The sequence below is a fragment of the Hyaena hyaena genome, unplaced genomic scaffold (genome assembly GCF_003009895.1).
Source record: "Hyaena hyaena isolate Hyena2069 unplaced genomic scaffold, ASM300989v1 scaffold_102, whole genome shotgun sequence".
Classification (NCBI taxonomy): domain Eukaryota; kingdom Metazoa; phylum Chordata; class Mammalia; order Carnivora; family Hyaenidae; genus Hyaena; species Hyaena hyaena.
Window position 1 is genome coordinate 2,930,735 of NW_024080734.1, and position 14,142 is coordinate 2,944,876.

The following is a 14,142-nucleotide window of genomic DNA, read 5'->3' on the forward strand; positions in this document are numbered from 1 at the left end:
AATACTTCATTACTTTTTATTGCTGAGGAATAGTCCATTGTATGGATATGCCATGATTTACCTATCCTTTTGCTTGTTGATGAACATTGTGGCTATTACAAATTAAATCTGTGGCTGTAACATCACAAATATGAAGATATAAGCCTGGATGTAAATTATTTTTTATCACTATCCCCCCCCAACAAACATATGCATAAGATTTAACAGAAATCAGGGTTCCACGGTTTGCTTTTTTCTATCGCTATAACGAGACCTTCCTCATTCCCTTTACAGTGGGAATATCCTCGACTTGGTCTATAGTTTATTAACTTGGTTGGACATTTGGATGGTATCCAGTTGTTTGCTAGTATAGCCATGCTGTGTTGAAGAGCCTGCACGTACGTCATTTTGTATTTTCATCTAGAATTTGTTGAGTGCCACCAATGGGCCAAGCCCTGCATGCTCCACAGGAGATTGAGGGGTAAATCTGGCTCGACTCAGTCCAGTTGGAATAGGGGACCCTGCAGCCACTTTGGGGCTGTGCGAGGAACGTACATGTCCACAGAGTCTGGGGAGGTAGGGCAGGCGGTGTCAGGGGGTGCCTTCTAGAAGCTCTTCTTCCTCTTTGGCCAGACTTGGTGGCTTCTGTGGGGAGGAGGAGAGGGGGAAGACCAGGACTTTGTGGTCAGAGAGGGTATTCTGGGATGGGAAAGGTCACATTGGAGGCAACCAGAGAACACCCTATAGATGGAGACTGCCACACAGGCGCCGAGATTTGGGGTGAGCTGGAGAGAGAACACTGTGCATGTGGAAGTGCTCTGCGCAGAGGGTCATCCCTCAGACCTTCATGCCTTCGGCTCCCAGCCTGTCTCCCTGCTTCAGGCAGGCTGTGGCATGGCGGTTAGAGCATAGGTCCTGAAGCTAGATGGCAGGCGTTGCGTCCTGCATCTGGGGCAAGTGAGGTGGGAAGAATGATGGTGTCTACCGCACAGAGTTGTTAAAAGGACAGGAGCTAATAAATGCAAAGCCTGAGCTCACAACTGGGTGCACAGTGGTCCCCTCACAAAGGGGACAGCCGTAGTATAGCTGAGATGGTCCTCATTGACCCTCCGAGCTCTTTTATCTGGGCTGGAGAGGGAGACAGATTTTTTCCCCCTTTCTTTTGACAGAAGAAGGATTGGTATGCCCTCTTCTTGGCAGTTTGAATGTCAAGGATAGGATTCAGGGGGCTGTGAGAGTGATTCCAGGGCTCAAGAAGGACGGGTGCTTGTAGGGTTTTTTCCCTGCCCATGCTCGGCTCTGACATACTCATTTACCTCTGTGAGCCCTCTGGCATGCACACGCATGTGCGTAGGTGTGCGTGTGCACACCCCCCCCCCCCCCCCAGTGGTTCTCGGTAAGGTGGAAGAAATGAGTAAGTGAACGAGCAAGCATGCCTTTCACCTGACTCCCTGGTACTTGGCGTCACAGACTCTTGCAGTTGGGTGGGCAGGGTTGGCCAGGCCGCAGCACCCACCGAGAGCCTTGCTGGCTATTTTTGGGACCAGTGACCCACCACTTCCAATGACTTGCTCCTAAATGGCGTCTAATTTCATTAAGCCTTGGAAACGGTGACGTCACGAGCGCCTGCCTGCCTCGGAGCCACCCACATAGGGCGAACCACAGAGTGATCCGAGATTCGGCTCCGAGAGCAGGGGGAGCAGTGAGGTCCCAAGCAGCAAAAGTTAAAATAGCAAAGCTGAGCCATTCTGCTATGAAAAGAAATTACAGAAGAAACCCATTAGTCAGAGATTTCCAGCGGCAGTTTCCTTGCTTGGGAGCAGAGGAAGACGTGTGTGTTTATTTTGGGTGAGGTTATGCAGCCATTCAGTAGGCTAGATGTAGGCTCACTCAGTGGGTGAGATGTCGCCTGTAAAGTAATTTCTGTTAAGTAAAGCCTATGTTCGCATCGGCTCCCAGTACCCAACTTAAGGTAAAATGTGCTAGACGCACAGATCCAGTGCATTTGATTAAAATAGAGACACTGGTACTTTACTGGACCGTCACGGTGAGCCCACAAGTCTAGGTGGACTTTACTGTCTCTCTGTGGGTTCCTTTGCCCAGGTCTCTCTAAGTGAGCTCTTCCTTCTCAGGCATAGAGCAAAAAGGGGAGGGAGAGACTGCTTACTCCAGACTGCTGGTCTCCGTGGGGGCAATCGAGGCCGTGGCCATGACTTCACCCAGCGGGAGCAGAGGCAGCTGGCTGCCTTTCAGACAGAACACAGACTCGGTGGGAAAATGAGCTTCCCACATGTGAAGGTTTGGTCTGCGTACGACAAGGATTCTCAGCTTCAGTTCTCTGGACATTTGGGGCCAGTAATCCTTTGTTGTGGGGGCGGGGAGGTTGTCCTGTGCACGGTAAGATTGTCGGATGCATTAGCATCCCTGGCCTTAACCCGCTAGGTACCAGTAACACGCCCACCCCCTAGTGTGACAGCCAAATACATCTCCAGACATTGCCAAGTGTCCCCCGGGGGGGGGGGGGGGGGGGGGGGGGGGGGGGGGGGGGGGGGGGCAGAAGTGCCCCTGGTGGAGAACCGCTAGCAGATGACTTTTCAAGAGCACGAGCCATAACAAGGATTTCATAAGCTTTTGATTGGCTTGTTTCTGTTTTAAATACTCTGTGTCTAATTACACCTTGAACTGGACGAATCAGTCCTCTTCTTGGGGCTTCCATTTTCTCATCTGTAAAATGAATGGGTAGGATATAGTGATCTCAGCGTACCTTCTAGACCTGACAGTGGAGGGTTTTGAGGGCAGGAGGCCCCTGTGGGGGTCTCTGTGTTTGTATCCTGTCCCAGCAAGTGATAAACCTCTTACCAGCCGAGCTCCAACCACTACTCCCGTTGTCCTAGCCCTCGGCATTCGTATCCGGCTTCCCTAAGTCCAGGTGATGGTTTCTCTTCCTTTACTTTAAGCCCACTCTGCCCCCGCCCCTGCCCCGCTTTGCAGTGAAAATTTCTCAATATCCAGTACGAGGAACACCTGAGGAGTCAGCTTCCCCACTCTCCATTTCAGCCTAATCTTGTTTTTAAGACCAGCCAGTGGATCTTATCTTTGTGCAGATTCATTCGTTGACTCATTCATTCAGGTCAGTTTCCCAGGGGCCTGGCTTGGGCAGGGCTGGGCAACTAGGAGGCCCAGGTCCTGGCCTCGAGAAAAATCATTCTCTAGTGGGAGGGCAGGAAAAGAGCATTTTTTGCTTGACAGTAACGAAGAATCCATCTCTTGGCTTTCTCTGTTTGAGGCTAATCGACTCCAGTTCTGTAGCCTTTTTTTCCTAAGTATATTCCACTGAAATGTTGGTTTTGTCCCCACATTGTTGGAAAAAACAGCAAGAACATAAATTAGGCCTGGATTCAGGTTCCTGCTGTGTGTACCTCACAGGTATGTGAACTTAGCCAAAGCACCAGCCTCTCTGAGCCTCATCTATAAAACGGGATAAAAATCCCTAACATGAAGGTTGGTCAAGAGAATTGAATGAGAACATACCAGTCAGAGGCTTGGCACGAGCTGAGCACACACTAGATATGTACGCACTAAGCATCTCTTCTCCCTCCTCCACTCTCCCTACCCTTTCCTCCATAGTCTCTTGACAGTGGGTGGCCACAGCTAATCGCATCACTGCATCACCGCAGTGAGGGACTGACTAATGTCAGCCAGAGAGGACGGCTCACTTCCCCGTCTGTCACATGCCTGGGTTCTCACCAGCCTTCCTGTGGCCCATTTCTTAGTGACATACACTGCTGACTCACTTGGCTTGTGGTCAGCTCTGAACCCAGGGTCTTTTTCAGCTCTCCCTTTACCCCACCACCACTCCCCCAGCTTGGATTGATGGTGTGGGGATGGGATAATGATTAGAGAACATTGTGTTTTGGTGGTCCTTCTCAAGGAGTCAAAAGCATTACTAGATCGGCACCTCCATGAGGGTCGGGGATGTGTCTACCTTGACCACTTTCCTTTTCCCGCATCTAGAATACTGCCAGAAAGTACTTCATAAATATCTGTTGAATGAATTAATGTATTTTGAGCTGGTCCCTGTCTTTTAGGAGATTCCCACCTGCTCTGGGCAGCATCTGTGGAAAAGTAAGCAAAACCTTGAGACTTTAATTTACCAGTAAGTGAGCTCTAGACTGATTCCCACGAGTATAGGGCCTATGACTCAGACTTGGGTTTGAATCCCAGCTCTACTAGTCACAGGCTTGGTGATTTTGAGCAAGTTGCTTACAGCTTAGCCTTGGTCTTCTCCCTGAGAAAATGGGCTCTCAGTGTCTGCCAGGGTTACTATAAGACTCGCACGTGAATATGTATATATAAAAGTGCCCAGGCTGGCAGTGATTTTAGGTTTCACATCAGTGACTCTTACCAGAGCACCTCTTTCCTTTGATCACTGTTGCTTCCTGTAGTTTGGTCCAGGTCTACCCTCCTCTCTTAGACCTTTGCTCATGCAACCCTCCCCTCACCCTTCCCACTCCCAGCAAAGATGTATTCTTGACACCCAGCACATGCAGCAAACATCTGTTAAGCCAGCACCTCAAAACCAGAAGCCTACAGGGACCAGGTATGTATGAAAGAAGCAGGCTGTGTGGGATTTTTATGTGAAATCTCCCCCCTTACAATTTATTTAATTCCATTAAATTAAAAAAAAAAACTTTAACTTTTTATTTTGCCGTAATTTCTGGCTTACAAAAAGATTTGCAAAACTAATACGAAGACTTCCTGTAAGCCCTTTACCAAAACTTCCCTAAATATTACCATGTTACAAAACGAAAATACCATTATCAAAACCAGGAAAATAACACTATATAGTAATATTTAACCAGAATACATGGGTCTTATTCAAATCCCAGCCGCTGTCCCACTGATGTCCTTTTTCTCATCCGAGACATCCTGTGTGATTTACTTGTCATGTCTCTTTAGCCTCCTCTGGTCTCTGCAAGTCCTTTAGCCTTTACTTATCTCCATGACCTTGATACCATTGACGAGTACCGGCCAGTCATCTTATAGCATGAACCCTCTGTTTGGATTTGTGTGCTGTTTTCTCATGATTCGTTTGAGCTTGTGCGTTTTGAGTAAGTTTCCCACACGGGTGTATGGCGTGCCCTCCCCAGTGTGTCAGACCAGGAGGCACATGATACACATGATATGTCTCCTTACTGGTGACACTCACTTGGGTCACTTGGTCAAGATGATGTCAAGTTTCTCGACTATAATGTTACTCCTTTTCCCTTTGTAGTTAATGAGGATTTTGTGAGGAGGTACTTGAAAGGTATATAAATATCCTATTTCTCATCAAATTTTGGGGTTATTTGTTTCTTTTTTTAATATAATTTTTTGTCACATTGATTTCCATACAACACCCAGTGCTCATCCCAACAAGTGCCCTCCTCCATGCCCATCACCCCCCTCCCCTCTCCCCCACTCCCATCAGTCCTCAGATTGTTCTCAGTATTTAAGAGTCTCTTATGTTTGCCTCCCTCCCTCTCTGTTTGTAACTGTATTTTTTTCTCCTTCCCTTCCCCTGTGATCTTCTGTTAAGTTTCTCAAGATCCACATGAGAGAAAACATATGATATCTGTCTTTCTCTGACTGACTTATTTCACTTAGCATAATCCCCTCCTCTTCCATCCACATTGCTGCAAACGGCATGGAAAATACGGAACGCTTCACAGATTTGCGTGTCATCCTTACGCAGGGGCCATGCAAATCTTCTCTGTATCGTTCCAATTTTAGTATATGTGCTGCTGAAGCGAGCACTGTTCATTTCCTTATATAGATTCATGGCTTCCTATTTTATCCAATGGGTTCTAATCTATTACTGTGATTATTGATTTTAGTGCACACGTTGTCCTTTCTTTGGCCAGTGACCCCACCATTCTTTGAACACTTTCTCGCTTTCTGACATAAGAAGATGTTCCAAGTTCATCTTGGATTTTCCCCACGTAGCCCTGGAATCAGCCATTTCTCCAAGTAGAGAGTGATTTTTAAAAAAATTTTTTTAAATATTTTTATTTATTTCTAAGAGAGAGAGACAGCGTGAACAGGGGAGGGTCAGAGAGAGAAGGAGACACAGAATCCGAAACAGGCTCCAGGCTCTGAGCTGGCTGTCAGCACAGAGCCCGACGCGGGGCTCGAACCCACGAACTGTGAGATCATGACCTGAGCCGAAGTCGGACGCCTAACGGACTGAGCCACCCAGGCGCCCCAGAGTGATATTTAGAACCCAGCATTTGAGTACCAGATATGCCGTTTGCTATCTGGCTGTTGCGGTGCCTGGACCCTCTCTGAGGAATGAGCTAGGAAATATATGTGACTAGGGTGTGTATTTCTTTATTTGTGTATATTGAGAGTCATGAATCCCCCGTGAAACCTCTGTTTTTCCTCTAGCACCACAGAGTTTATTCTGCTTTTCCCTCTGTATAGACAGACCTCCCTTTCCCAACAGTGAGTCCCAAGCTTCCATTATCCTCACTGTATTACATATTTGATTAGTGCTCCCCCCACCCCCGCCATCAGTCTCCCATCTCTGCCCTCTTCACCCTTATCAGATTCTGACATTGTGCCCCCAGCTACCCCCACCTCCTCACCCTGAGTGGCCCCTGACTTCCCGTAAAACTCCCAGTTTTAAACTGTGAGGTCCAATTTCTGCCTGTGGGCCCTGGATGGTGACCTGGTAGTAACTGGACAGGGAAGGTGGATCCAGCACGCCAAGTTTGGGCGTCCTTCTTGGCCCCTGCTTTTGCTGTTCTCACTGCCTGGACTACTTTATGCCTCTGCGTACCCTGCCTCCCAACCTCCTGTACTGTTCAGACGTCACCTGCTGCCGGAAGCTTCACGGACTACCCCAGGTGCCCTTTCTGGGTTCCTCTAGCACCTTCAGCAAGCCCCATGAGGGAGCACTGCTGTATCTGCCTTCCATTTCCTTCTTTGTCTTTATTGCTAAACTGTGGGCACACAGGGCCAAGGGCCGATTTTTCTACCTGTGTCCCTAGCACCTAAGAGAGGGCTTAGCAGATAGTTAGCTTGTAGATGTTAGATGAACATTAATGATAGTAACTGCAAATAGATATTCACATAGTACCTCCTGGGTGCCAGGCACAGTCCTAGGTGCTTTATATGCACTAAGTCTCTTAACCTTAACCAGTATGCTGTGAGATAGTATCGTTGCCGCATTTTACAGCCAGAGGAACCGAGGCACAGAGAGGTTATGTAAGTGACACACCCAGGGTTGCACAGTGGTGGAGGCACGTTTGAGCCCAGTTGGGCTAATTCCACAGCACACACATACCTCTTATCTCTTAAATGCCTCCCCTGGTTAAAGGGGTCAGCATTTTCAGAGTAAGGGAGATGAGTAGGTATGGATAATTGAGTCATGTGGACCCCTCCCCCTCCCCCACCCCCCAGCACCAGTTTCTAGTGCCCCTTAAGGGCCCAAGAATGGAAGACTGGCAGCTCAGCAGGCTGGGGAGAAAGCGTTACCTCTTAACTGGGCAGCCCACAGGAGCATCCTCTTCCCCTGACGTGTTAGGAAACCCAGCGCATTAAGGTTTAGGATGAGCTCACGCTAATCAAGTATTAGACCTTATGCAAGACTTCCAGGCCCTTGCGTTGAGGTTGGCAGGGTGCTACCAGCTTCTCCCAGTCAGCGGAGGGGAACTGCATGCCCGCCACATGATACCTGGGGAGCCAGGCAGCCCGAGGGCTGGGGCGGCCAGCTCCTTGGCCGTGCTTGGTCCTGCCGGGGAACACTGTGTGGATAGGACTCTGCTTTGCAAGAAGCGTGTGCTCAGGCCCAAGTGACAGGAAGGAATCCACATGTGTAGGCGCCTCCTCTGTGAACACTGTGTAAATCTGCCACAGACGTCCCTTTCCGTTACTCATCCTGATGGCCTGGGCCTGGTAACGGTAGCCATGAAGAAGGAGACTGAGGCCCAGGAGGTGATGTTGTTTGCCTAAAGTGACACAGCAAGGAAGACTAGCCCAAAAGATTTGAACCCAGGGTGATCTGATTCCAGGACCCTGACCCTTAATTAAACAACTGGCCAGAATCACACTGTGTCTGTGTGACTCCCAAACCCAGATTCTTCCACCGCACCCCACCACCCTCACTTGCTGGGGTGGGACCCATATGAAAGAAGGGCATCAAGGTATCTGCTCTGCGTGTGGGGAGGAGACACCCATTAGACATGAGCCTTGGAGTCTGGAGGAATCTCCAGGAGCACGCTGCAGGCTCTGGGGAAGGGGGAGTGGAGACAGGAGGGGGAGGGGGAGTCAGGACAGGGTGGGGGGAGGAGAGGTGATGGCAGGCAAGAATGCAGTGCTGTGAGGCGGCTCAGGGAAGACCGTGCATCTCCCTATTTCCTTCATCATTAGAGAAACCCAAGATGCAGGTTCAGGTCATTCCACAAGTGCCTCCCGAGTGCCTTCTGCACACCCGTGCTAGGGTCTGCGGACATGGCAGAGGTCAGAACCTAACAAGATCACTGCCCTCGTGGAAGTTCCATTCTGATGGTGGGGAAGGCCAGCCCAGGAACGGAACGGAACGGAACGAGGGCCCTGCCTGGTGGCTCTAGGTGGTGTGAGGAAGCACTACAAGGGGGTGGGGTGGGGTCCCACCAGAGGGCTTTCCCTCAGGCCTCCTGGGGGAGGGGACCTGAGGGAGTGGGAGGGCCTTGTTCCCGAACTCTGTGGCTTGCTGACCACGTGGCAAGCCAGCTGGAGCCATCTTCCCTGCTGCCTGAGACCCACCCCTTGCGCCCATCTCACCCCTGTCCACTTTGCTCTCTGCAGGTTTGACATCTACAGGAAGGTGCCCAAGGACCTTACGCAGCCGACATACACCGGGGCCATTAGTGAGTAGCCGTCCATCTTGCCGGTGCCCTCACCCCCTCCCCACCTCCCGTACCCGTTACTGCTCTCCCCGTGCAGAACTGCTGAACCAGGGAGGAAAGAAGGAGAGGCGGGAGGAGAGGACGAAAGGTGTTCCTCGTCTCATCTCTGTCCTCACCATAACCCTGCAAGGTATAGGCATTCTCTGCTTCTGGAAGGATATACCCGGAATCATCAGTACTAATTGCCCCTGGGAGGAGAGACTGAGGCTCAAGGGCTCAGGAGGGCTTTTCTTCCCTTTTAGACTACTGAAGTTTTTGACATAAGCACGTTTTTAATCATTAAAAAGAATAATAATTGCACCAGATTTTGGTTTCTAAATGCCAGTGTTCAGTCAAAGGACCTAAAGTGTCCTTAAAGAAGTAGCTGGTTCCAGGGCCAGGGCAGGAAGAGAGCAGAATAAGCTTGGATCGTCTTGGGCTAAAAAGCAAAGAAGCTCCGGAGGGGTGGGGGGAAGGGCTAGGGGTGTGTCAGCAGGACACAGGAGCCACATGAAAGAGGCCAAGGACCAACACTGGGGCCATCTGAGTGACAGATCCTGGCATGATTACCTTATATACCAGAGAATTACGAAAAAGGCATGTGAGTCTGTACTGCTGTAAATCCATGGCAGAGAAGGGAGGACTCTTCTTAGAGAAGAATTCCGACTCGTGTATGGATAGATATCCCCTCCAGGAGGTAAAGCCTAATTCTCCTTTCCTGGAGTATGGGCTGGACTCAGTGATGCACTTCCAGAGAGCAGAGAATGGAAAAGAAGTTGTAACTTTCCTGTGAAGACACCCAGAGACAACCAGGTGATGAAGGTCGACATGAGCCAGTGAGACGTCCTGTGGACATCACGCGCCCCCAATGGGGTGTGATGGGAAGGACACCTCCCCGCCGAACAATCTTCCCCAAAAAGCACAAGCCTGCCTAATCATGAGAAAGCATCAGAGGGTCCCAGGTTGGGGGACAGTCTATAAAACTCCTGCCGGTGCTCTTCAAAGGGGACAAGGTGTCCACGGTTTCAAGACTAAGAACACAGGATGACTAAATGCAAAGATGGATCCCAGGCTGGGTCCAGGACCAGGAATAGGGGGGTTGTGGGGAAACTGGTGAAACGTGAGTAAAGCCTATAGCTTTGTCGTGATCCTGTGCAACGTTAGTGTCTTCATTCTGATGAGTGCACCGTGGTCACGTAAGATGCCAGCGCGAGGAGACGCTGGATGAAGGCGCATGGGAACTCTGTACTATCTCTGCCTCTGTTGTTTCTCCGCAATGAGAAGTTGATTCAGAACAAAACAAACCCCGAGGCACCATGCAAGCAGGAATACCTTATAGTCTCATTTTCTAGATGAGAAAATGGGCCCAGGGAGGTAAAGTGAGTTGTCTGAGGTATCACATCTCTCGGAAGGTAGGCTTCCCTGCATCCCACGGCCCGACCCCCTGCCAGCCTCTCCAGTGCTTGCTGTGAGAGAGGGACCCTCCCCGGGGACTGTCCCCTTAGCAGGGCCCTGGGGTTGGGCCATCACATTGGTAGCCACTGCTGCCTCCCAAGGTAGATCATAGGGGCGTGACCTTGGGGATCCCCCTGCCCCCGCCCCCGGCTGGTCCTGCCCAGCCCTTCCTCGTTAAAGCTGTGGGTGCCTTCTCCAGCCCTGGGTCTCCACATCCCTGGGGAAGGGGACACAGCAGCCAGGACCCAGGGCACACATCCTGCGGGCTTCACATCTGGCAGAGCTGGGTTCATTCTCCCATCTAGTGGCTGGGTGACCTTGGGGAAGTGACCTCTCACCTCCACTCTCTCATCCTCCGGTTTCCTGATCTGTGTGGAGTATGTGCTAGGTTCTCAGTGCTTGGATGACACTCCTCTTGTCACTGACCTCCAGGAGCCCCCAGCCTACGAGGGTCTGTGACAGAAGACGCTCTGAGGCTTTGTGCCTGGGTCCCCACGGAGAAGATACTCAAGGCACATGAGAGGAAAGGGGCTTGTTCATCTCTCTGTTCAACTTGTTTTTGAGCCTGGCCACAAAAATTCCAAGTAAGGTGCCCTGTCCCTTTCCTCCCACCAGCCAGCAGTCCGGACCTCTGCCTCCCAGTCTCTCCCCTCTCACCCTTATTAGGTATGTGTAACAGTCAGGTCTGCATCCTCGAATTTTTAAAAAGCATGTTGAGGCTTTGATATGCCTGTATCGTTGTTTTCAGCAGAGACGGGAATGTACTGTGTGGCCCAGTCCTCCCTGCCCTTTTTCCCACTGATGTGTGCCGGACACCTTTCATTCCAGCACGAACATGGCCCACTGCATTCTTCCGTGCAGCCGCGTCTGACAGCCCACTGTTGCCGTCACCTGCGTGACCCACAGTTTATGTAACCAGTCCCCTGGGGGGTGGCCGTTCTCGATTCCGATTTATTGCTCTGGCAGACAGCCTCGTCCATATATTTTTATATCCTTGTTTGGTTATTTCTGTAAGGTAACTTTCCTAGAAGAGGAATTACTGGGTCAAAGGGCACGCACGTGGTAAAATTTAGAAGTTACTGCCAGATGGCCCTCTGGGGATTTGGTCTGATTTGCAGTCCCAGCCAGTGTGACAGACAGTGGATTCCTTTACACAAGAAGAAAAAGGCGTGAGGCATGGGAAAGCAGCCCTTAGCTACTATTTAGTGAACAGATATTTATTAACTAGGTCCCGGGGCCAGGTCCCGCACCAAGCACCAGGGTCATGTTGATGAATGGACTTCAGTCTTTGTCCTTAGGGAGCACCTGGCCTAGCAGGGCCGCAGAAGCAAAACCATACCATTGCATGACGCCTCGATAAGTGCTGTTAATAACTGAAGGAATGGGGAAGGGGCCTGCACACTCCCGGATCGGGGTTTGAATTTTGCCTCCTCCACTTAAGTGGCCACTTGGCCTTGGACAAATTCCTTGACTTCCCAGACCCTTGGGTCTCGGGTCCTGGGTCCCCCCTTTGCTGGCTGCCCCAGGTTTCCCACTCATACACATTCCTATGGGCCACTGCCCGAGTCACTTTCTGAAGTGTGGTGTCAGAGCCTTAGCTTCCTGCCCAAACATGGGTTGAAAACCCTCATCAGGCCTTCAGTATCACAACGGCCTTTCTGGTTGAAATACTTCATACCTGCCTTCATGGCTTTCATTCCTTCATTCACTCAGCAAATATTTCTTTTGTGCCTTCTCTGAGCCAGGCACTCTGCTAGACCCTGTGACCATAATGGTACTGAGACAGTGTCTCTGTCCATAGTTTGGGACAGTGGTTGGGGGAGCAGTCACAGAAGGTATATGATCAGGGCTGTCAGACACTGGTTTCAGCCGAGTAGACTCGGCATTTAGCGTGTCTTCCTGCTCGGTTGACCAGGCTTCATCCAGGCCTTGAACAGAGCACACAGATTTCAGAAAGAAGCCTTCCATCCGTGTCCCTTCCCCACCCCCCAGCATTGGAGTGTTGGGGCCCTTTTGCAGGCTTGGGGCAAGGAAGGCAATTAGATGACCTGGATCAGTCTAAGTCAGCCCCGACCTTCACAAATACCTCCCTGTTTCATGCCTGTCCATTACAGCATGTGCTAGGTGGCTGGGGCCTGAGAGGGGGGTGGGAGGGCTGAAAATGCTTCTGAAACATGGGTCCTATGTCATGCTGTTTAGGAAGATTCCAGGTGAAGGGTGTTCTGCTCGGTAGTGGGATCCCTGATCAGGCCTCATAGCTGCAGTTTGCAGGTGACAGGGAAGGACGTGGGCCAGGAAGTTGGGATTGGTGGCTGCAGGCGTGCCGTGGACACGTCCAGCAGCCGGAGAAGACACTGGAAATTAGGGTCTGTGCCACAAAGGCAGACACACGTGGTGTGGCATGTATTTAGACATAGGCTACTGAGTGAGCAACGCGTGGTTGAAAAGGACGCATGTACATCGCGCTGCTGTCAGCTTAGAGAAAGGAATTGTTCATGTATATTTCAGTGCCTGTGGAAAGACGCAAGACCGTGACGCTGATCCCTCTGGGCGGGGAGGGCTGCAGATCAGGAGCGAGAAAGAGACTCAGCACACTATGCCTCTTTATGCAGCTGGATGGTGGTTCTTATCACATGCATATATTACCTCTTCTGGAAAGAAACAAAAAAAAGCCCTTGGATCCTGCCCCATAGAGCTTTTTCAGTGTTGGAGGAATTGGGGGAGTAATTCTAGGATCCCATGTGTTGATCTGGTTTTAGGGGTGTGGGGACTGTGGAGATGTCCCTGTCTTGCTCTTCACTTGGAGTCCTAGGTCTTGGGGTTTCTTTTCTTCGGACATTGTCTCTAGAATTCACGGAATCCAGACCTGTCCCCCCACCCACTTTCCAGTGTGTTCCTAGGCCAGTCTCTTCCTCTCTGAGCTTCCATTTCTACATGCTTCACAAGGGTGCGTGCCCCCATCAGACAAGAATGTGAGGTGACAGGGTGGCTGGTAACGCTCCCACAGCAGGGCACCTGGTAGTGGCCCAGCAAACACTTGTTCCCATCCTTCTTCACTCAGAAGTCATCTTTGTGCATTTTAAGATGGATGGGATGGGTGGGTGGGTGGGTGGATGGATGGATGGATAGATAATGACTAGGTTCAGTGTTTATCACAATTGCTCCGCCAGTCCAAGAGCAAGCCATCAAGAATGTATCAGAATCAGCAAGTACGACCAGGAAACTAGGGGTCAGTCACTTTCCGCAAATCACCACCCCCTCCAAGGTCTCCCTGATGAAAGTCCCAATAATGAGCAGATACTCAAGCCTTTATTACCCGCCAGGCACCATTACAAGCCCAGTTTCTGTGTTGTGGAAATTCTCAGAGCAGCTCCATAAGGCCTGTTGCCATTTTACAGATGAGGAAACTGAGGCAGGGAGAGGTAAGTAACTTACCCAGAGATCCACAGCAGGTGAGCAGTGGGCATATTTTGCAAACCCTTGCCCACTGTATGCCTCTGATAAGCCCAGGTGAGGCATGCTCGGCCCTCATTCTCTACTCTTGGGCATTCCCTGCCTATTATTCCCTCCTGTACGCCAAGCCCCGGGTTAGGCACTGGAGCTGTGGAATTTCTGCCTTCAGGGGTATCAGTTTTGTGAGAGAAAGAGCCACAAAGAGCCAATAAAATGCGGAAAGTGTGAGAAGAGAGGCTGGGAACAGAGGAAAGAGTGACCAGCACCACCCCGTGGGGTGAAGGGAAGCTTCCTACCAGAAGAGACATTTGAGCTGGACCTCGGCCTGGGAGCATAGGGAGGAGCT

The 14,142-nt window shown here is 50.6% G+C and overlaps 1 protein-coding gene and 1 non-coding gene across 2 annotated transcripts in view; one reads left to right on the plus strand and one right to left on the minus strand.

Moving 5' to 3' along the window:
• The window catches only part of ERGIC1 (endoplasmic reticulum-golgi intermediate compartment 1), a 101,772-nt gene that overhangs the window by 38,201 nt on the left and 49,429 nt on the right, over positions 1-14,142 (plus strand). The window contains exon 2 of the mRNA XM_039235723.1: positions 8,809-8,870. Within this exon, the coding sequence (XP_039091654.1) occupies positions 8,809-8,870 (62 nt within the window). The remainder of the gene's footprint in view (positions 1-8,808; positions 8,871-14,142) is intronic.
• On the minus strand, positions 5,669-5,775 carry LOC120234114. Its single transcript, XR_005528992.1, has one exon. It is a non-coding gene; the product is annotated as a U6 spliceosomal RNA (small nuclear RNA).